Source organism: Ctenopharyngodon idella, chromosome 1 (genome assembly GCF_019924925.1).
Source record: "Ctenopharyngodon idella isolate HZGC_01 chromosome 1, HZGC01, whole genome shotgun sequence".
NCBI classification, from domain to species: domain Eukaryota; kingdom Metazoa; phylum Chordata; class Actinopteri; order Cypriniformes; family Xenocyprididae; genus Ctenopharyngodon; species Ctenopharyngodon idella.
This window is the reverse complement of record NC_067220.1, coordinates 24,450,108-24,474,082: the sequence shown is the minus strand read 5'-3', so window position 1 is coordinate 24,474,082 and position 23,975 is coordinate 24,450,108. Positions and strand designations below refer to the sequence as shown.

At 42.3% G+C, this 23,975-nt stretch overlaps 1 protein-coding gene across 8 annotated transcripts in view; it reads right to left on the bottom strand.

Moving 5' to 3' along the window:
• The window catches only part of LOC127514118 (male-specific lethal 3 homolog), a 180,342-nt gene that overhangs the window by 14,837 nt on the left and 141,530 nt on the right, over positions 1-23,975 (bottom strand). For 4 of the 8 annotated variants that reach the window (XM_051896583.1, XM_051896564.1, XM_051896600.1 and 1 more), the window contains one exon: positions 14,435-15,157. The exons of the other annotated variants lie outside the window; for them this stretch is intronic. In XM_051896583.1, coding sequence (XP_051752543.1) covers positions 14,998-15,157 — 160 coding nt within the window. In that variant the 3' untranslated portion in view covers positions 14,435-14,997. Of the gene's footprint in view, positions 1-14,434; positions 15,158-23,975 lie in introns of those variants that run through there. 8 annotated transcript variants of the gene reach the window in all.

The following is a 23,975-nucleotide window of genomic DNA, read 5'->3' as shown; positions in this document are numbered from 1 at the left end:
TTATTGTAAATTATTTAAAAAAATGAAACTTTCATATATTCTAGATTCCCTACATGTAAAGTAAAACATTTCAAAAGTTTTTTTTTTTTAATTTGTTGATTAGAGCGTACAGCTAATGAAAGTCCAAAAACCAGTATCTCAAAATATTAGAATATTTACATTTGAGTTTCATTAAATGACCATCCCTACAGTATAAATTCCGGGTATCTCTTGTTCTTTGAAACCACACTAATGGGGAAGACTGTTGACTTGGCAATGGTCCAGGAGACAATCATTGACACCCTCCACAAAAAGAGTAAGTCACAGAAGGTCATTACTGAATGGGGTGGCTGTTTACAGAGTGATGTATCAAAGCATATTAAATGCAAAGTTGACTGGAAGGAAGAAATTGGGTAGGCAAAGGTGCACAAGCAACAGGGATGACCGCAAGCTTGATAATACTGTCAAGTAAAGCCAATTCAAACACTTGGGAGAGCTTCACAATGAGTAGAATGAAGCCGGAGTCAGCGCATCAAGAGTCACCACACTCAGACATCTTCAGGAAAAGGACTACCAAGCCACTTCTGAACCAGAAACAACGTCAGAAGCATCTTACCTGGGCTAAGGAGAAAAAGAACTGGACAGTGAACAGTGGTCGAAAATCCTCTTTTCAGATAAAAGTAAATTTTGCATTTCATGTTGAAATCATGGTCCCAGAGTCTGAAGGAAGACTGGAGAGGCACAGAATCCAAGCTGCTTGAAGTCTAGTGTGAAGTTTCTGAAGTCAGTAATGATTTGGGGGGGGCCGTGACGTCTGCTGGTGTTGGTCCATTGTGTTTTATCAAGTGCAAAGTCAATGCAGCCATCTTCCAGGAGATTTTGGAGCACTTTATGCTTCCATCTGCTGACAAGCTTTATGGAGATGCTGATTTCCTTTTCCAGCAGGACTTTAGCATCTGCCCACAGTGCAAAAACCACTTCCAAGTGGTTTGCTGACCATGATATTACTGTGCTTTATTGGCCAGCCAATATGCCTGACCTAAATCTATGGGATATTTTCAAGAGAAAGATGAGAAACAGTCGATCCAACAATATACAGATGATCTGAAGGCTCAATAGTGCCTCAGCAGTGCCACAGGCTGATCACTTCCATGCCACACTTCACTGATGCAGTAATTTGTGCTAGGAGCAAGTCATTTGCTGTAATATGTCCTGCCGATCAAGTATTGAGTGCACAAAAGAACATACTTTAAAGAACTTGAACTTTTCTGTTTTGCAAATCCATTTTTTGATTGATCTTAGGAAATATTCTAATATTTTGAAATACTGGATTTTGGACTTTCATGAGCTGTACGCTCTAATCATCAAAATTTAAAAAAAAAAAAACTTTTGAAATGTTTTACTTTACATGTGGGGAATCTAGAATATATGAAAGTTTCATTTTTAAAAATAATTTATAATAAAAAAATGAACTTTTTGATGATATTCTAATTATATGACCAGCACCTGTATACATCAATAATCGCATGCTGTTATTGAAGACCATAGGTAATGTAATTTTTTACATTGTTATGTATGAATGCTAAGGAAGAAAAACTGAGGAATTACTGACGACTCGTTATGATAAATTATAAATATAACCATAAAGGGAAATATATATAGATAATTAATTACAACGGATTATAATTAATTATGAATATATACGGTCTAGATCAGTTTTCAGTACGATCATTTTATCAGCTCTTAAAAAGGAGACTATTCTTCTGGCCAAGAGGAATAATTCTCCTATTCTAGTACTAACAGTACAAAAGCATGTAGTGAAAATCAAAACGATAAAGTGACCTGGTTCATGAGCAGCACAGAGACAATCAAGCATGAATATAACGGATTTTAATACATGAAACTACGAATACATAAAACTAAATCTAAGCAAAGAAGACATATATACAGGATAACGAAAGGAAAGAAAGAGAGAGAAGACAAAAGAATGGCAAAACCTACAAACAATTAACCTTAAGAGCCAGCAAAGAATCATATCACCTTAATAGGACATATAAATGTAACGCATCTAAAGATCGATAAGAACGATACTTGCATGGATTTTTGGTGCTGAGTTGTAGATGGATGCGAAATGGAGTTTTAGTGCATTAGTGGGTTGGAGTTCGTTGGTTTGAATGGAGGTAACCTGAAAGCACGTTTTGCCGAAAGATGGTTGTCCCATCAGAAGAAGTAGAAGAAGGAAGAGCAGTGAGAGACGAGAGACCATATGAGAGACCTTGTTTTTTTAAGGACAAATCAGCCCACACCTCTCCTTGGGTAAACTGACCAATCCAGAGTGTGTATTTCGAGAGGGACAGGGTTCCCTTTGTCTCCATTTATGATCTAATTTGCATGTTTATGGTGGTGTCATGATTAGTACAGTTTTACCCCAAAGTATAGTAAAAATAACAATGCATTTTACCATAACATAACATAAATCATCAATTAAGGGATCCAGAGAGGATTATTTAAAGACCAAACTCAATAAGGTGGGGAGACATTCAAAGAGTGGTACATTCTCAGGGTATATACAGGAATCATGGAGTTAAATTTAATACCTTTTAAGACCTTTTTTAAGACTTTTTCCATACATTTTAAGACCTCATCGCCACTTCAAGTTTAACCAGTTACATCAGCGACACTTTACAATCAATATATAGTAAATTTAAGTTAAATAGCACAACTAAACAGTCTTAGTTTGTGATAACTCCTTATCAACATAATTCAGAAGGGTGGGAACAAAGTACAAGAGAATTAATTGAGTGACTAACCCAATGCAAGGTTTATTAGAAAGAGAAACCAGAAACAAGAATTAGACCAATAAACAAAACAATTGACAAAACTTACTGAAGAGGGAAAATAAAGCTCTCTGAGCATTTGCGCGATAGAGACCTGCATTTTGCGTCCCATAGCGGCTTTGTGGCTAGCACTTAGCATGTGGGACTGGACAGCGTTGATCCTCATCGAGGCTACGCTAATTGCCTTCCGACACACAGAGCAGGACGCCTCACGGTTATTCCCAGAGACGGCCCTCACCCATGGTTCCAACTAGGGGTGCAACGGTTCAGTTTTTATCGCGGTTTTAGGGTCACTGTTAGGGTACAGTTCGGTATGTGCTATGTTCAGGGAAAAAAGGACTATGGTCAAATAAAAATAAAGAAAATAAAAATCAAACTGCAAGCAACAGCACAAATAAATACAATAGAGCAAAGATACAAAGGTTTCAGGTTTTTCTCATATCAGTAGTTTTCAGGTATACAGAAACTGAATGAAGTAACGTTAGCTATTAAAACAACACTGCATAATGTTCACAAGATAATTAGATAAGATCTAGTAATTAATCATTATTAATTATTAATTAAGTTACAAAAGCTATTTCATCAAGAGCAGTGAGTGATTTCCTTGTCTTTTGTTGTTTGATTAACATTAAAAACACACAGACAACAGGAATGCAAGGGCTGCTGTCTCTTTAAGACATAATGCATGGATCAGTACACTGACACTGAACACATGCGTTCTTTCTCGAGTATATAAGTTCACTTAATAACCGACTATGTTTGCTAGGATACTCGCCAAGACGGGCATGTTGACAATTTTTGTGTGAATTTATCCATTCAAGCGCAAGACTTGAAAGAGAACTCAATGTTTGCACACTGTACACGCGCTTCCATGTGCGCGCTTCAGATGAGTGCACAAAATCTTCTCACAGCGCGCGTCTAAGTTATCTTTCACGCCTTGCGCTCGAATGTTTAAATTAGCCAGGCTTAAATGAGTCTAGTTTAAAGGCAGATAGCAATGTGTTCTGTTCAGGTCTCACCTGTGCTCGCGCGCTATCAACACTCGGATGATGACGGCGTAAATGACTGCTCATATAGAGCATACAGCACTCGCATTGAACAAAGTTTAGAGGAAGCCAGAATGCGTATCCATCGACAGAAACATACATTAGCCTAACTCTGTCTGTTTTATTTATTTTCAACAAACCATATTATAGATGCGTATGTGTCGTCAGATATGAGATGAACCGAGGTGCAAGTGTGTGCCGAAACGTGTGTGGAGAACGGCACGGTTGGATTTCTTACTGAGAACCGTTACACCCCTAGTTCCAACTCCTTATCCTCCAACCATTTGCACGAAAACTTCTATTTTCCCATTAGTCAACGATGTTGCTTAACAACCGAGCGTGAAAGGACCTGTGCAATCAGTCAGTCAGTGAGCGCGGTAACAGATGACATCAAATCTAGCGGGATTCTATAAATAAACTACACAGAATCACACTTTTCGCCTACGCAATGATTAAATTCAGGTAAACTTTAGCATACAACCTCTTTGGACAAATATACATAATGAAGATTATACAAAATGTAATACCTTGGAAATGGCTTTTAAGACTTTTTAATACTTTTTAAGGGCCTTAATTTTCTCTAAATTGATTTATCAACTTTTAATACTTTTTAAGACCCCGCGGACACCCTGGTTCTCACATATGGTTACAAGAATTTAAACTTATCCTAAAATAACTAAAAATCATAACTAGGCTAACTGTGACATAGGGACATGCATACACACAGGAATATACCATATAACATTCTGGGATAGCTTATTTATGAATTGAATTCAGAGAGTTTCTCTATGTGTGTGTGTCTGTGTTATTTGGGGTTTCCCAATGTGTCTGTGGCCACATTGCCCTTTATGCCCAGCATGGGGTGATCTAGGAGCTCTTTGAAGTCACTTAGGAGCTATGAGGATGTTACTGCTTAGAATCTGCCAAGGCAATTAATGTGACACCAGGGCAATTTGGTACAGACGCACCGGAGCCAGGTCTGTGATTTACATGAAGAAGTCGAAAGTCAAAAGCTTTGCTGAGGCCTATAGCTGATTCGATAGCCTTGATGCAGTCCAGATGCTACGTCTAAGTGCTCTGATTGAGATGAAACTGGTGTTATATGTTTGGTCATGGGAGCAGGTAAGGTGGATTTGGCTATTGTGGTTCATGGTCATAGCATCACCAGCTGGCAGAAGGATGTGTGACAAATAAGACAGACTTTGAAATACTTCTCTTTAACTGTTTAAATGCATTTGCCCATTGTGCATTTTTTAAAGCCTCCAAGTGGCAAAGGTTCTGTATTGCCTATATTTAGGGCCCAAACAATTATGATGCGAGGACCCTATTCGAATTGCTCTGGTTATTATTAGGGCCCAAGCACTGAAATTGCGCAGGACCTTATTGTTTTTCTAAGGATTATTATTAAAGAGGACCTATTATGCCCCATTTACAAGATGTAATATAAGTCTGAGGTGTCCCCAGAATGTGTCTGTGAAGTTTCAGCTCAAAATACAACATAGATCATTTATTATACCATGTTGTAAATGCCCATTTTTGAGTGAAAGCAAAAACATACTTTTTTTCGTGTACACATCTTTAAATGCAAATGAGCTGCTGCTCCCTGCCTCCTATCCAGAATAGTGCAGTGCATTTGCAAAGCTTTTGCCAAAATATTTTGCCAAAAACTAACAAAACATCTGTTTGGTTTTGATTTTATGTTATGTTGAAGACTGACAAATGGGGTCTCAGTTGGGAGCCCCAAACACCTCTGAATTTTAGAAGAATGGCCAATGGAATTGGCGAGTGGAATTTGCATGCCGAGCAACTCACAGTACATACAGGTATTTAAGATGGCGGCAGGCATCCAATCATTCAAATTTTTGCTTTGGAGCCGAGTGGCTGCAGACAGCAATCACTCTTTCCAGTCATCAAGCAACGTTAAAGAGCATGCAACAGAGGAGATCTCTCTCGCTGGTTTAGAGGGCACATTCTGCAGGTTTTGCCATTCACAGAGAGAAGTGCAAAGTTAAGGGCAGCGATTTCCCCCAGGTGCTTCAGTGTGAAGAGCAGATTTCCCTAAAACAGCAAGCACGGCCATTGAGCATCTTTTTAAAGATGCCTTTCCATCCTTGTTTTTGGAAGTGGTCATTTCTTGTCTTCATCTGACGGCCAAGATCGCTGTCTCACATGCCTGGGCCACCTCAGGCATCTGGGGCTTTGGGTCAACTGGAAAACAGCAAGCTCTCCCCTGTGCAGAGCATCTTTTTCTCGGTATGGACCTGGACTGTGTCAATATGACAGTGACTCTCACTCAGTCAGTGCTAAATTACCGGAACATGTTCAGGGGCAAAACAACGGTTCCACTGAAACAATTTCAGAGGCTCCTGGGGCATATGGTATCCACAGCGGTAGTCACGCTGCTCAGATTAATGCATATGAGACCACTACAGCACTGGCTACACAGCTGAGTACAGAGATGGGCATGGCTCTGTGGCACACTCTGTGTGACCATCACATCGATATGTCACCAAACTTTCAGCCCTTGGTCAGACCTTGCATTTCTACGGCCCAGAGTGCCCTTAGAAGAAGTGTCCAGGCACATTCTTGTGACAACAGATGCCTCCAGAATGGGCTGGGGCGCTATATGCAACGGGCACACAGCCAGGATGGGACCTCGACTGCAATGGCATATCAATTGCCTAGAGTTAATGGCAGTGCTGCTCGCCCTGCAATGGTTTTGGCCATCGCTTTATGACATTTTGGCATGTCTTGGTCCAGACGGACAGCACTGCGATGGTTGCATCGATCAATCAACTAGGTGGTGTATGCTCGCATCACATGTCTCAACCCGCCCACCATCTCCTCCTCTGGAGTCAGCAGCCAGGCCAGCTCAATCGTGCGACCCGTTTGCCTCCCAGGAGTCCTCTCACTGCTAGCTACTTTACTCTCTGACCAAGGCTCCCCTTGTTGGCACACAGCTGGCCCCGGGGCCTACGCAAATACGTGTTTCGCCCAGTGAGCCTGCTTGCACAGACGCTGTGCAAGGTCAGGGAGGAAAGGAGCAGGTCTTGATCATCGCACCATTCTGGCCCACCTGGACCTGGTTCTCGGACCTGATGCTCTTTGCGACACCCCCTCCCTGGCAGATTCCTTTTGTCAAGTCAAGTCACCTTTATTTATATAGCACTTTTTACAATGCAGATTGTGTCAAAGCAGCTTTACAGTGATAGAGGGAACATAATTTTGGCTGTACAGCAGCTATAGAAGAAAATGGTGTCATTGTCCAGCTTAAGTAAGTTCAGTATTGATTCATTCTGTTGTAAAAATCATTTGTTATTAACTGTGGTTATTAATTGTGGTTATTAATTGACAATGTGGTCATAAGTTATAATGAAATTTCCAAAAATGTTAATAACTTGATTAATATTGTCTATTTCCTTGGATCATGCCAAGAACATAGATATCAATTTTGCCATAGTCAGCCAAACTGCCTGTCCGTCATTTAATTTTTCTTTCAAAACCTTTTTCGAACCCCTCCTAGATGTCAGATTTTTTACTAAAACTGAACCTTCAGACGGTCAAACCAAAAGTCGGCCAAAAGTTATGGATTTCATGTTGATAGATGAAACCGTTTTCATATACTGCATCAACGTTGATGGCATGATGCTAAAATGACTCTGAGGCTGCATCTCTGCAATGCTTTGACATATTGACACCAAACTTTGCATGAGTCAATGTCACCAATCTGACCACACCACAATTTGGTCACAGCACCACCTATTGGTATAAAGTGATAAACCATTAAAACATATTATCATGTATTTATGATTTTTTTCAGCCATTTTGCCTAAAATCATCTAAATATGTCTTTAATTGCTCGTTGTTGTAGTTGGTCTGATGCTCCCAGCCATGCTGGCATGACTTATCATGCCTTCTTTTGGGCTTGGCCCCTTAATTGGTGCTTGCAGCTATATTTATTATTAATAATATTATTATTAGAGCCCAAGCACTGAAAGGTCTGGCTGTGCGTGACCTGCGATGTTCATGTGTTTTGTACGAGGCATGGCTTTCAAGAGCGCTCTGAAGGGAGGGTGGGATCTAATGCTTTCAAAGCTAGCTTGCTATTGCTGCCCTCTCTGAAATTGCCAACCCTACCTTTAAACTCGGTACACATATAGATCTCATTGAGCTGAACAACTTTCGTGCTGAAAGTCATACGCCAGCCTAACTTGAAGTCGGCTAATCTGGGTGTTGTGATAAGCGCATGCGCTGAAATGTTTAATGTTCCTCCTAGGGCTTTCATGTGATCGCCACCAAAATCTTTCAACATGATGCCAAGACACTGAGGATGCTAAATTGTAAATGGATTTTTGATATCTTGAACAGCTTGGCCGTGGTGAGGCAATGAATTTATGACAAAAAAAGGGAAACAGGAAGTGTGTTAAAAATCAGGGCTCTGAACCAGTTCAAGAAACGAGAACAAAAACAAAAACCACAAATGAACGAAATTTTAACAGGAACATAAACAAAAAGTTTAGTCGTTCTGAACAGAAACACTTATTTGAAATTACCATTAACTGGTTAATAATGTTATTTTATCATTCTGTTTAAGATGTTAATTTGGCAAGTCGACCAATCATGAATTCAAATAGTATGGCCTATGCAAATGTGACGTTGATTCATCATGAGTGAGTGAAATGCCCATGCTCAGCTGTCAAGTCATCATAGGTACGTTGCAAGGCAACATGCTGGCATTAGCCATTGGATCTCAGGAGTTTATCCGAGTATATGTCACCATGGCAATTCATATCCAGCGTGGTGTGTTTGTAACCAGCAAAAAAATTGCAGGTTAGTGTAGAACCGCTACCGCTAGGATTTTTTTTAAAATAATTTTTTAAATGATTAAACACCTTGTTGTCAAAGTTAGTATTGTGGCACTTGCATGTGTTGTTATATTATTAGCATTTTACCAAAATCAAGCTCAAATGAAGTTATGAGGTGTATCACCAGCGAATGTCAGAGATTTGTGTTTTGTCATTAATGGCCTCATCTGAGGCAGTAAGTGAATCACATTAAGTTTTTATCAACTTACAGGTTACAAAGGTTTTTGTAGCTATATGTGGGCACTCAGTTTTTACTGTTGTTTAATATATTTGGCCAAAAGCTTGTGTTATAAAAGTGTTAAGAACAGGGATAGGTGAATGGAGAATATCTAGGCTGTGTTCCACTCCACTTTGGCCACGTACACACTGCAGCTAAATTCGGTTGTCAGTTCACCTTTTAGTTGCCAGATCTTGCAAGAAAAATCAGCGAACAAGAATAAGCCCATAATAAACCGAAATAAATCCAAATTCTTTATGCTGAAAATAACACCAAAATATCATGATTCATGTCTGCACACTTTAATAACTCCATAAACCCGTTAGCTTTATGAGACGAGCTTAAACAACAAGCACGAAAATGCTTATAATGAGTGACCATGGCAACACAGAAAGAGCGCGCTCTGTGTGAAACGGGCTGTACAAGCATAAACAACACACGAAGCCTCCGTCAACTGTGTTAGTGTGTTTAGTTAAATTGCTGAAAATAACAAGTGTTTTATCACTGTAATATTACTTTGGTCACAATAATGGATACCAAACATGAGAGACGCCAGAACGTCGCTATGGTTTCCAAGCTGTCAATCATCGAATTTTCGAGAGTGAGTCGTGTTCCGTACACACATGTAATGATAATTAAGGTGATTCAGTCCCGCATTTAAATGCGGTTATCACTCCTGAAACTTACAGTGTGTACGTGGCCTTTTAGACACGCATTTGCGAACTTCCCTAAGCACTTCCCGTTCCAATTCGTGAAGTGGACGAGGGAAGTTTATATGGACAGACACTCGCTCCCTTGATTTTGACAGAGGGAGCGAGTCTACTTCATATGTACACTTCAGACAGCTCCATATACCACAATGCAACACGATTGTGACGTCACTGCATATCGCGTTTAATTTACCCCACCACAAACAACTCTATGATATATATATATCATAGCCTCTGCCCCTTTGATCGTGAAAGTGAAACTGCCCTTTGTAGTCACATCACTTCCCATTTCTCTCTCTCGCTTTGGAATCGCTCTTATTTTTATCTGATTTGCTATAACCCTTTAAGTCCTGAAGGCATTTTTAGGGTTGTTTAGAGTTTTTTCTGAGAGACATACACAAAAGTAAAGACTTGTAACTCCTCTAGCAAGGAGAGTCAAAAGGTAGGCATCATTTGATAGAACACTTTCTAAGTTTTTAGTAAATATAAATTACATTACAATTGGACACTCTCTTGCTGAGAAACTGCTGATAAAAGACAAACAAACATATATAACTTATTATAATTTTACATATCTTTCTTACTTGACATGCAATAATTCAGGAAGAAAATAAGATATGAGGAAAATTCTTTTTTGATGAAGCTCTCCTACATGTGAGCTGCATCTGGTTCATATTTTATTTTATAAAGTAATCAAATTTTATAAAGTTACAGCATTTGAAACACGGTAGTTAATTCTTTGCCCTTGATGCCCCCTAATGGAGACGTTACTTCCTGTTTGTTGCTGCCACGCTGTTTGAGTTAGAGCTCCGTCGCGTTGTTTCCTAATTGCTTGTTTTTTCTCTTAAAATAAAACTTATAACCTATCATTTTCTCCTTTTACAGCGGGTGAACACAACGACATTATTTAATATAAAAAAAAACACTCGGATTGCCTTGATATCGCTAGTTTTATCCGACTTCCCGAACATCTGCTACTAGCTTTAGCCCTTTAGCAATAGTGGCGTGGTCACACTAGCGTTTGTACTGTTCTCACTCACAACATTATTGTTCATCTATACTAATGGCGAGTGTATTGGACGTGTCTCTACCTTTGAGTGCAGGTGAGGACACGTTCAAGCTGCATGCGGTGCAGTTGGAGCTGGAGGCCGTGGAATGACAGATTCGGACCCTTCTTGAGAAACAGGCCGAGCTACGGGAGCGGCAAACAGCGCTGTAAACATCCCGGGTTGATGCTCACCGATCCGCGATAAGTTTGCAGCGCGATATTAACACACCTGCTTCCTCTACTCCGTGTGTTTCTCTGCACAGGGCCCGAGCACCCAGAACAAGTTCATCCCAGCCCTCGTTCACTCCGGTGCCGTCATACCAGGGACCTTGGGTTCTTCAGCAGCGGAAGGCGCGAGCCAGGCCTCGAACCAGGACCTCTCCTCCTCCGCCGCCTCCGGTCTTCGAGAACTCGACAAGGAACCGCTTCTCCCCTCTTCGCGAGGCGGAACGCGACGCTGTAGTCATCGGTGACTATTGTTTGTCACTTCCACGCTACCTCAGCCAAAGGTAAGGTGCGCAGTCACTGTTTTCCTGGTGCTTGTGTTCTCGATGTCGCTGCGCAGGTACCCGCGATCCTGAATGCTGACGAGAGCATCGGAGCTGTTGTTCTGCACGCGGGGGTGAATGACACCAGGCTGCGGCAGACGGAGGTGCTAAAGCAGGGCTTCAGGAGCCTGATCGAGACAGTAAGAGCCACATCGCCTGCGACGAGGATCATTGTGTCCGGACTGCTTCCGACGTACCGACGTGGACATGAAAGGTTCAGTAGATTATTAGCTTTAAATGAATGGTTAATGTCTTGGTGTAATGAACAGAAGCTGCTCTTTATAAATAATTGGAATCTTTTCTGGGAGCGACCTAGGCTCTTCTGTGCTGATGGCCTGCACCCCAGCAGAATCGGAGCTGATCTTCTGCCGGAGAACATATCCAAGATGCTACACACCGTATGACTAGTAAGTCAAACCTCAAATCACAGTCTGTGTTCTGCCCACTTAATTGATAGAAATGTGAGTGTAGTACAGTCTATAGAAACTCTGTCTATTCCCCGAATAATGAGGTTTAACAATAAAAATAAAGGATCTAGAAAAAATCTGATCGTGATCAAAACAGAAATTCGCAAAATTACTGGACAAAAACTATTTCTAAAGCTAGGGCTACTAAACATTAGATCGCTGACACCTAAGGCGGTTATTATAAATGAAATGATCACAGATAATAGTCTTGATGTAATTTGCCTTACTGATTGTTGGGGATTTTAACATTCATGTAGACAATAGTCTAGTTGTAGTTTTAGTGTAGTTTTAATCATACACTAGATTTAATTATATCACATGGAATCAATCCTACCGATATAGAAATTCGACCGCAAAGTGATGATGTTACTGATCACTACCTTGTAACATGCGTACTGCATACTGATGATATTTGTCAAATTGCGCCGTGATATCGACTAGGTAGAACAATTCTCTCAACAACTATAGATAAATTCACAAATAACCTGCCTGATCTGTCTCAGCTGCTCGTTGTACCTAAACACACAAATGAACTTGAGGAAATGACTAGCACTATGTGCAACATTTTCTCTAGTACATTAGATACTGTTGCACCCATGAGATTAAAAAAGGTTATAGAGAAAAATAGTGCACCATGGTACAACAGTATTACTCATGCTATCAAGACAGAAACTCGTATCCTAGAACGCAAATGAAGACAAACTCGTTTAGAGGTCTTCAGAATCGCGTGGGAAGACAGCTCGTCCCATTATAGAAAGACTCTAAAAGCAGCCAGGGCCGAGCATCTCCGCAAACTCATAGAAAATAACCAAAACAATCCAAGGTTCTTGTTTAGTACAGTGGCTAGATTAACAAATAACAGACATCACCAGAACAAAACATTTCATTACAGTTTAGTAGTGATGACTTTATGAATTTCTTTACTGAGAAAATCGAAAGCATCAGAAATACAATTGTAAATGTACAACCTTTGACAGCATTTTATGATTCAGCTTCAATTACTGCCCATCAAGAACAGTTGCAGTGCTTTACAACTATAGGACAGGAAGAGCTAAATAAACTTATTATTGCATCAAAACCAACAACATGTTTATTAGATCCAATACCCACTAAACTACTGAAAGAATTGTTACCCGTAGCACAAGAGCCTCTTCTCAATATTATTAACTCGTCTTTATCTCTAGGTCATGTCCCAAGACCATTCAAGCTAGCAGTTATTAAGCCCTTCATTAAGAAACCACAATTAGATCCAAATGTATTGGCAAATTACAGACCCATTTCAAATCTTCCATTTGTGTCTAAAATACTAGAAAAAGTTGTGTCGGTCCAATAGTGTTCCTTCTTGCAAAAAAACGCTATCTATGAAAAATTTCAGTCAGGATTCAGGCCTCATCATAGCACAGAAACTGAGCTTGTTAAAATTACAAATGACTTCTAGCTTCTGACCAAGGCTGTATCTCAATACTAGTGTTACTTGATCTCAGTGCTGCGTTCGACACTATAGATCTTGAAAATTTCAGGTCAAGAAAATATGATCATAACACCAATTTTATCATCTCTACACTGGTTACCTATTAAGTTTCATATCGATTATAAAGTATTGCTACTGACCTATAAGGCTCTAATTGGTTTAGCTCCTGTGTACTTAACCGATCTTCTATCGCCCTACAATCCTTCACGCTCTTTAAGATCACAAAACTGGACTTCTGGTTGTACCTATGATATCTAATTCTACTAAAGGAGGGAGAGCGTTTTCACATTTGGCTCCTAAATAGCCTTCTTGATAATGTTCGAGGCTCAGACTCGCTCACCCAGTTTAAATCTAGATTAAAGACGCATCTCTTTAGCCAAGCATTCACATAATGCATCTCATATTAGATCAATTGCACATGACTTTGCTTAATGTTATGAACAGCAGCTACGCTAATTATTCTCCATTTGCTTTTCTGTTTTATCTCGGGACGCCCGTCCCGAGGTGACTAGAGTACATCAGCTTCAGTTTGGATCCAGCCTCTTAAGAAGACCTCAGATGACCAACACCTTTGAAGAGACGGCGCCAACTCCTGCGAGGACTTCAGATGATGCAACATCTGGATCAACATGCACATTGCCAAATTTCTATATATCCTAATTATTGTTAATATGTAATTCATTATTTCCAGGAGCTCATTGCTTCTACCTTCAATTAAACTGCTAACAGTGATTGTAAATTGCCTAAATTATTACATTGTTAGCTAACTGCATTCTCTAAATTGTAATGTTGACATGCTTTCTCTGTAAAGCTGCTTTGAAACGATATGTATGGTGAAAAGCGCTATACAAATAAATGTGAATTGAATTTAATTGAATTAATGAGCATTTTTAAAATCGTTCTTTCATGAGCAATATCTTGTGATTGACGCAAAGGATTATGTTGATTTTGGGCTCATTTTTGTTGCGAGGATCTGATTTATATAATGCTGTAAGCTTCTATGATCTGTGCATGTTTCATGAAGTTGTATAAAAATGCCACTTGAAATCTACATATTTCTTTATAGTTAAATAAAAAGAAATATGTAGATTTCAAGTGGCATTTTTACACAACTTCATGAAACATGCACAGATCATTATGAAAACATTTTTTTCTATTCATCAGCAAATAACTCAGCACTACTTAGGAGTTAATTGAAATGGCTACATGCATTGTTGTTACGGACAGAAAGGAGCGTAGACACTGGTAAGTGTAATCAGGTTTTATTGAGGTAACAACAGAGCGTGCAAGCAGAGTGCAGGTGAGTTGGAGCAGATGATAATGTTGTCGAGACGTGATACTGGATCTGATACTTGTCTTTGTATTCTCAGGGAGCGAGGATGCCGAGTAGCGGGGAGCAGACGAACACACTGGAAACTCACTGGAGACGTGGAGACACAAGGGATCACAGGAGATGCTGGAGACAGGTAAGTAATCGTTTCGGGGAGTCCTGGAGGTAAGCATAACAACAGGTATGCAATAACGAGACCGGACAGTGACTGTGTGATCTGGCGTGTCTTTATGTGGCTGTGGTGATGAGTGCTGAATGAGCGTCAGGTGTGGCTTGTTAATACTCAGGAGAGGGAGTGCGTTGTGATTGGGTGAGTGTAGAGCCTGGCGTGTCTGTGACATTACCCCCCCCCTCCACGGTCCGCTCCTGAGGACCGCGGACCCCGACGTCGTGGTGGTCGACCTCTGCCTCGGGGAGCTGGTCTGTTGGGATGTCTGGCATGGAAGTCGTCAAGGAGACTTGGATCAAGAATATCATTCCTAGGAACCCATGAACGCTCTTCGGGACCGTATCCTTCCCAGTCTACCAAGTACTCTAGGAACCCACCACGACGCCGGGAGTCCAGGATGTCTTTTACTTGGTAGGCTACCCCGTCTTCTGCGATGAGTGGAGGAGGGGGATCTTCGGTGTTGCCAGGCTCTGTGGAGGGAAGAACAGAGGGATGGTGAGGTTTCAGGAGTGACACATGGAAAACTGGGTGAATGCGATACTCAGGAGGGAGTTGCAGGTGATAGGTGACAGGGTTGACTTGCCGGATGATGGTGAAGGGGCCAACGAATCTAGGACTCAGCTTCCTACAGGGCAGGCGCATCCTGATGTCCCGGGTTGACAGCCAAACCTTCTGTCCTGGCTGGTAGTTGGGTGCGTGGGAGCGTCGAAGGTCGGCTGTCAACCTGCGCCTGCGTAGGGCTCGTTGGAGTTGCAGATGCGCTGAGTCCCAGACCCTCTCTCTCTCCCGGAACCAGTAGTCCACTGCCGGGACGTCTGATGGTTCCCCATCCCAGGGGAACAGTGGGGGCTGATAGCCGAGTACGCACTGGAAAGGAGTAAGATCTGTAGTGGGCTGACGGAGAGAGTTCTGGGCGTACTCGGCCCAGCCCAGGAACTGGTTCCAGGAGTCCTGGTGGCCGTGACAGAAGGTACGCAGGAAACGGCCGATCTCCTGTATCTTCCTCTCCGTCTGTCCATTCGTTTGCGGGTGGTAACCGGAGGAGAGACTTATGGCCACACCTAGGAGTTTGAAGAACGCCTTCCAGACTCGGGAGGTGAATTGAGATCCACGGTCAGATACAATGTCTTCTGGTAATCCATAATAACGAAACACATGGTTGAATAGTAACTCTGCCGTTTCCATGGCAGTGGGGAGTCCAGGCAGGGGAATTAATCGACAGGACTTGGAGAACCGGTCGACGATCAATAGTACGCAGGTACATCCATTGGAGACGGGAAGGTCGGTGATGAAGTCCACTCCTAGGTGTGACCAAGGGCGAGTGGGAACAGGCAGAGGTTGGAGCTTTCCGGAGGGAAGATGGCGTGGACTTTTGGAGATGGCACATTCCCTGCACCCTTGCACGTACCTCCTGACGTCGGATGTCATGTTGGGCCACCAGAAGCGCTGTTTTAACAGCGAGAGTGTTTCGTTGACCCCTGGGTGGCCAGTGCCCAGTGAAGCATGTGCAGAGTGAATAAGTGGGGTGCGTCGTGTCCGTGGTACATACCTCAATCCGGGGGGGCAACCCGGCGGAACGTTGGCGGAGGCATTGGACTCGGGGAGCGTCTCTTCAGACCAGGAAATGGGACTCACGAAGAGTTTCTCGGGGATGATGGGCTCTGGATCCTCGTTGCTTTCTTCCAGACTGTGGATACGAGACAGGGCATCGGCCTTTACATTCTTCGATCCAGGACGATAGGAGATGGTAAAGTCAAACCTCGTAAAAAAACAGAGCCCATCTGGCTTGGCGGGGATTCAATCTCTTGGCATCTCGTAAATATCCCAGGTTTTTGTGGTCTGTTAGGACCACGAAGGGGTGTTTTGCTCCCTCAAGCCAATGCCTCCACTCTTCCAGGGCGAGCTTGATGGCGAGGAGTTCGCGGTTGCCGATGTCATAATTCACTTCCGCCGGGTTGAGTTTCCTGGAGAAGAAAGCACACGGATGGAGTCTGCTGGGATTCCCCTGCTGCTGGGATAATACCGCTCCCACTCCGGTGGTTTAGGCGTCGACCTCGACGACGAAGGGGAGCTCTGGGTCAGGGTGAGCCAGGAGGGGAGCGGTCGTGAATGCGGCCTTGAGGGCCTCAAAAGCTTGGGTGGCGGCTGGGGTCCAGGACAGAGACTTGGGCTTACCACGGAGGAGGTTGGTGAGTGGACTGGTGATGGAACTATAGTTTTGGATGAATCGTCGATAGAACTTTGCAAATCCTAGGAATCTCTGTAACTCTTTAATGGATGAGGGAAGGGGCCATTCTTTGACTGCGGTAACCTTCCTCTCGTCCATGCGGACGCCACTGTGGTCGATGTTATATCCCAGAAATTGCACTGAGGGCTGATGAAAAGTGCATTTTTCGGCCTTTAGGAAAAGGTGGTAGTCCCTTAGGCGTTGGAGGACCTCCGCAACGTGTTGGCGATGTTCGGCCAGGCTCCGGGAGTAGATTAAAATGTCGTCAATGTAGACCAGGACAGACCGGTGCAGGAACTCCCGGAGCACCTCATGCATGAAGTCTTGGAATACGGAGGGGGCGTTGACCAGTCCATACGGCATGACGAGATATTCATAATGGCCAGTAGGTGTCACAAAAGCTGTTTTCCACTCGTTCCCCTCACGTATTCTGATGAGGTTGTACGCGCTGCGGAGGTCCAACTTGGTGAACACAGTGGCGCCGCGTAGATGTTCCAGGGCTGCTGGGACGAGAGGAAGGGGGTAACGGAACTTGATGGTGATTTGGTTAAGTGCTCTGTAATCGATGCAGGGCCGCAAGCCTCCGTCCTTCTTTGCCACAAAGAAAAAGCTTGAAGCAGCAGGGGAAGTGGACGGTCGGATGTAGCCTTGCTTAAGAGCCTCGTCGATATACTCCTCCATGGCTTTCTCCTCCGTAACGGATAGGGAATATATCTTCCCTCTGGGCACTGGCTCACCTGGGATGAGGTCGATGGCGCAGTCCCATGGCCGGTGGGGAGGCAGCTTGGAGGCTTGTTTTGGACAGAAGACATCACTGAAGTGGGAATAACAGGCAGGAATATCAGTTGAACGTTTCTCGAATGGACTTTCCACTGTAGTAGCACAGACTTGGACTTCTTGGGAGCTTGGAGAACTGAACACGGGGAACTCGGGAAAACAGCCGTGGAAACATTGGTTACCCCACTTCAGGATCTCTCCTGTCCTCCAGGAGATGGTGGGGTTGTGCTGCTCTAGCCATGGGCGCCCTAGAATCACGTCAGATGTTGACTCCTCCAGAACCAGCAGCTGGATCTCCTCCATGTGGAGAACTCCAACTTGGAGACGAAGGGGTCCCACGCTGTAACGTACTTTCCGCAACGGTTTCCCAGTTACCGCGTGGATCCGGTAGATCTTCGGCGTGGGGGTGGTTTTGAGGTGAAGCTGGCGACAGAGGGCTCCGGAGATGAAGTTTCCAGCTGACCCAGAATCGAGGAGCACACTGACTGGAAGACAGAAATCAGCGGCAGTAAGTTTTACAACAATTGAGAGTGGTTTCATCTTATTCATTGTGGGCAGAATGGCACTCACCAATAGCCGAACAGGACAAAGGGGGCATTCAGAGATGTAATGCCCAGCACCGCCACAATACAAGCAGAGATTCTGGGCCAGCCTCCTCTGTCGCTCAGCCGATGAAAGACGTGAGTGTTCAATTTGCATGGAGTCATTTGCTGGTTCTGGGGAGCTGACGGATTCTGGCTGGCGGAGAGTGGAGGGAAATAGCGGCTGGCCCTGGTGCTCTTCTAGGCACAGCTGCATACGAGTGGCGAATCTGATGGATAACTGGATGAATTTCTCGAGCCCGATGGAGTCCTCGTATGCAGCGAGATGCAACCGCACATGTGGATCGAGGCCCTGACGATAGGTGGTGATCATAGCCTGTTCATTCCAGCCACTTGCAGCAGCTAGGGTTCGAAACTGGAGGGCATAATCAGACACAGTTAGTGAACCTTGTTTTAGTTTGCATAATCTCTCACCAATTGACGAATCCCAAGCGGGTTTTCCAAAAACTTCCTTGAAGTGCGTAGTGAAACTCGACAAGGACGATACAGCCGGGTTATTCAAATTCCAGAGAGGTTCAGCCCATCGAAGCGCTTTTCCGTGAAGTTGAGAGATTATGAAAGCCACCTTAGATCGATCATCCGGGTACAAGTGCGGTTGCATCTCCAGGACCAGCGAACACTGCAAGAGAAAACCGTTGCAGTCCTCCGCCAGACCAGAGAAGGGTGCCGGTTTGGCCATGGGACTGGCGACCGCAGGTGGTGAAGGAGATGCAGCGGTGAATGCGGAAGTGCTCGCTGGTGTTGTAGCCGTGGAAATGCCGGTGAAAGTGCGACGAAGTGCATCAACCAGTTCTTGAATAGAATCCGGGGTGCTCATGTTGTTACCTCAGGCGGTGTTGGTCCGGTCTTCTGTTACGGACAGAAGGGAGCGGAGACACTGGTAAGTGTAATCAGGCTTTATTGAGGTAACAACAAAGCGTGCAAGCAGAGTGCAGGTGAGTTGGAGCAGATGATAATGTTGTCGAGACGTGATACTGGATCTGATACTTGTCTTTGTATTCTCAGGGAGCGAGGATGCCGAGTAGCGGGGAGCAGACGAACACACTGAAAACTCACTGGAGACGTGGAGACACAAGGGATCACAGGAGACGCTGGAGACAGGTAAGTAATCGTTTCGGGGAGTCCTGGAGGTAAGCATAACAACAGGTATGCAATAACGAGACCGGACAGTGACTGTGTGATCTGGCGTGTCTTTTATGTGGCTGTGGTGATGAGTGCTGAATGAGCATCAGGTGTGGCTTGTTAATACTCAGGAGAGGGAGTGCGTTGTGATTGGGTGAGTGTAGAGCCTGGCGTGTCTGTGACAATTGTAAAGTTTAGACTATAAGCTTTTATTTTTTATTGGTCAAGGCAGCAGTTTTAAAAATAAAAATTATTATTATTAATATTTTCGTTGCTAGGTGGCGCCGGCGGGCAGTACATTTGGGTTTATAGGGACTACTCAGCACTCATTAAGAGTTTATCTAAATGGTGAGATCCATTAAAAAGCTAAGTTTCTAAGATTTAAAATGATACCTATGTTGTGTTGTTCCACATTGGAAAACCAGCATGGACAGTTCCAGAAACATTGGATAACACACTGCATCCCGGAAAGACAAGAGACATGTTTTTAGTCAAATATGTTACATCATTTCGTGAGTAATATCTCGTGATGAACGCAATGGATTACAGGTGCTGGTCATACAATTAGAATATCATCAAAAAGTTGATTTATTTCACTAATTCCATTCAAAAAGTGAAACTTGTATATTATATTCATTCATTACACACAGACTGATATATTTCAAATGTTTATTTCTTTTAATTTTGATGATTACAACTGACAACTAAGGAAAATCCCAAATTCAGTATCTCAGAAAATTTGAATATTGTGAAAAGGTTCAATATTGAAGACACCTGGTGCCACACTCTAATCAGCTAATTAACTCAAAACACCTGCAAAGGCCTTTAAATGGTCTCTCAGTCTAGTTCTGTAGGCTACACAATCATGGGGAAGACTGCTGACTTGACAGTTGTCCAAAAGACGACCATTGACACCTTGCACAAGGAGGGCAAGACACAAAAGGTCATTGCAAAAGAGGCTGGCTGTTCACAGAGCTCTGTGTCCAAGCACATTAATAGAGAGGCGAAAGGGAAGGAAAAGATGTGGTAGAAAAAAGTGTACAAGCAATAGGGATAACCGCACCCTGGAGAGGATTGTGAAACAAAACCCATTCAAAAATGTGGGGGAGATTCACAAAGAGTGGACTGCAGCTGGAGTCAGTGCTTCAAGAACCACTACGCACAGACGTATGCAAGACATGGGTTTCAGCTGTCGCATTCCTTGTGTCAAGCCACTCTTGAACAACAGACAGCATCAGAAGCGTCTCGCCTGGGCTAAAGACAAAAAGGACTGGACTGCTGCTGAGTGGTCCAAAGTTATGTTCTCTGATGAAAGTAAATTTTGCATTTCCTTTGGAAATCAGGGTCCCAGAGTCTGGAGGAAGAGAGGAGAGGCACACAATCCACGTTGCTTGAGGTCCAGTGTAAAGTTTCCACAGTCAGTGATGGTTTGGGGTGCCATGTCATCTGCTGGTGTTGGTCCACTGTGTTTTCTGAGGTCCAAGGTCAACGCAGCCGTATACCAGGAAGTTTTAGAGCACTTCATGCTTCCTGCTGCTGACCAACTTTATGGAGATGCAGATTTCATTTTCCAACAGGACTTGGCACCTGCACACAGTGCCAAAGCTACCAGTACCTGGTTTAAAGACCATGGTATCCCTGTTCTTAATTGGCCAGCAAACTCGCCTGACCTTAACCCCATAGAAAATCTATGGGGTATTGTGAAGAGGAAGATGCGAGATGCCAGACCCAACAATGCAGAAGAGCTGAAGGCCACTATCAGAGCAACCTGGGCTCTTATAACACCTGAGCAGTGCCACAGACTGATCGACTCCATGCCACGCCGCATTGCTGCAGTAATTCAGGCAAAAGGAGCCCCAACTAAGTGTTGAGTGCTGTACATGCTCATACTTTTCAGTTGGCCAAGATTTCTAAAAATCCTTTCTTTGTATTGGTCTTAAGTAATATTCTAATTTTCTGAGATACTGAATTTGGGATTTTCCTTAGTTGTCAGTTATAATCATCAAAATTAAAAGAAATAAACATTTGAAATATATCAATCTGTGTGTAATGAATGAATATAATATACAAGTTTCACTTTTTGAATGGAATTAGTGAATTAAATCAACTTTTAGATGATATTCTAATTATATGACCAGCACCTGTATATTGTTTTTGGGCTCATTTTAATCGTAAGAATGGTGATGTACCATGATCTATGATCTGTGCATTTTTCATTAAGTTATGAGCAAAAACGCCACGTGAAATCTACATATTTGTATTCAGTTAGTGCTTGTGCCTACTCAAGTTACTATGTTACAAAGTACTTTAGTATTACTTTTCTATTTTTACACAAAATGAGACGATGTTAGCAACATGGAGCACTTAAACACTCTCAAGTAATTGGTTTCATTCATACTGGAAGCCAGAGGTCACCCTAGTGCAGAAAGTCCACAAGTGAGATTCATAGAAGTATTAAACTTCCAGGGAATCCCTTATCAGATCAGATACTGCATCAGCTGAATAACATGCAGATAGAGACATTTTGACTGATGAAACATTTAGACAATGAACACAATTGCGAAGATATATCTGTGTTTATCTGTGTTCTTCAAGCCATCTCGAGAATTTTCATAAGAATAATGTATATCTATAATGCAATGCTAATTGACATAGCCTGTATCATAGAATTTTATGACATAATATATTTTCTGTCTCACTCTGTGTTAAGCAGCAACATGGACCACAAAAGTTATTTCAAACACTATATACACTGATGTGTGTATATATATATATATATATATATATATATATATATATATATATATATATATATATATATATATTAGTGATTTGAGCAAAAAAATGTATCTCATTAATTGTCACGTGATGCTATTCTAAGCAAATGTACTATTGTTGCCAAGAGCGATTCTTTTATTACTAAGTTTGAAAAGTAAGTCCAAAAAAAGGGTAAAAGAAGGGTAAGTGAGAGGTCCGATCAAAGAAATGAGGGATTAAAACAGTATGAATTGAAAAGTGACAGTAAAAAAAAATAAAATAAATAAAGTGGGGTATGGGTTAACATGTAAAATAAGATGCTCTTTTTTTCATTCTACTGAAAATGTGCCAGGAGCCCACTGTTGCTATAGTAACAAACTACACTTTTACCTGCATCTGATTGACAGATAAACCATGAGCTCTTATTTCACTGTTGTTGCTAATGTTGAGGTTATTTCAGCTTCGTACAAAGTTTGCTTCATAGACATTTAGTTTAACTGTATTGTTAAAGCTTTATCATTAAAGGTGGGGTATCCATTTTTTCAACTAAACTGTTTGGAAGTTAGTCGGGCCGATACTAACAACAAAAGTCTAACCAATCAGCATTAGGGGGCGTATGACAGTCGAGGAGAGAGAACGAGCAAGAGGGAGATTTGAAAATCAGGGAAAAAAAAAAAAAAAAATGCAGAACGAGAGATGGGACACAATACAAAACAGCTCAAAAGAATATCACTGGAATGAAGGTTTATGACTGGGCAAGTGCTTTAGGACCCACGTTTATATTAGAAAAGCTTTCCAGCGCTGGAGAAAGCTAAGTGGGAAGTCCGGAATACGATTACCCTCCCGGAGATTTGCTTAGGGCCCCCAATAACGTAAACATGCCCTACATTGTTCTTGCTCCATCCGTGCAAGAACTACATCTTTGTGTGAGCCGAGTTTTCTATTTACTTCAACTGCTCAGTGCTCTGGCAATATCAATGGTATGAGTCATGACTCATTTCAAGAGGTGCCAAAATTATAATTTAATATCAGAATATGAGCATAGCTCACTGACATTCACAAAAATATTTGAACGCCCTGCCCGAGCTGAACTGGAAGTTTTGATTGGTTTTGCACCTGAGTCAGACCTGTCAGTTATTGCCTGAAGCTCAGGGCTCCACTGCAGTCATTTGAAAAGTGCCAGCTCGCCCTGTTGCTCCATCGGCAACTTTGTCAAAGTACTTTGTACTTTTGGTAAAAAATAAATGTAGCAAAGTTGAATACTATATTTTTATTAAACTCAAGTAAAAGTACCACAACTTAATTATACTCACAAAAAGGAGAAAAACATTGAAAAATGTACTCAAGTATTCTAACGAAAGTGTTTGTATTTAGTTACTTTCCACCTCTGCAATCAATCTTGTAAATGCATTGTTTGATTTAACCCTCTGGGGTCTGAGGATTTTTGGGGCCCTGGAGAAGTTTTGACATGCCCTGACATTTTTTCAGTTGTTCATAAACATATTAATGGTAATTAATCATTACACTGTATTCAGCACGAACTAGGCTACCATAATATGTGAGGTACATGTATGTACATGTTTGTATTTTTGAAGGAATAACGTTTATGCGTGGTTATTAAAAAAACAAAAAACTTAAGTCACTGAAATAAGGCCACAAAATAAATACAAAATATGTGTTCACAAGACTTCTGGGCATTGGAGGTTGTAGACTGTTTTTGCTTCAAAATGATGTAAAAATTATCCTGCCTACTCGTTCATATAAAACAATATATTGATTTAAATTTTGTAAGACACTTTTTGT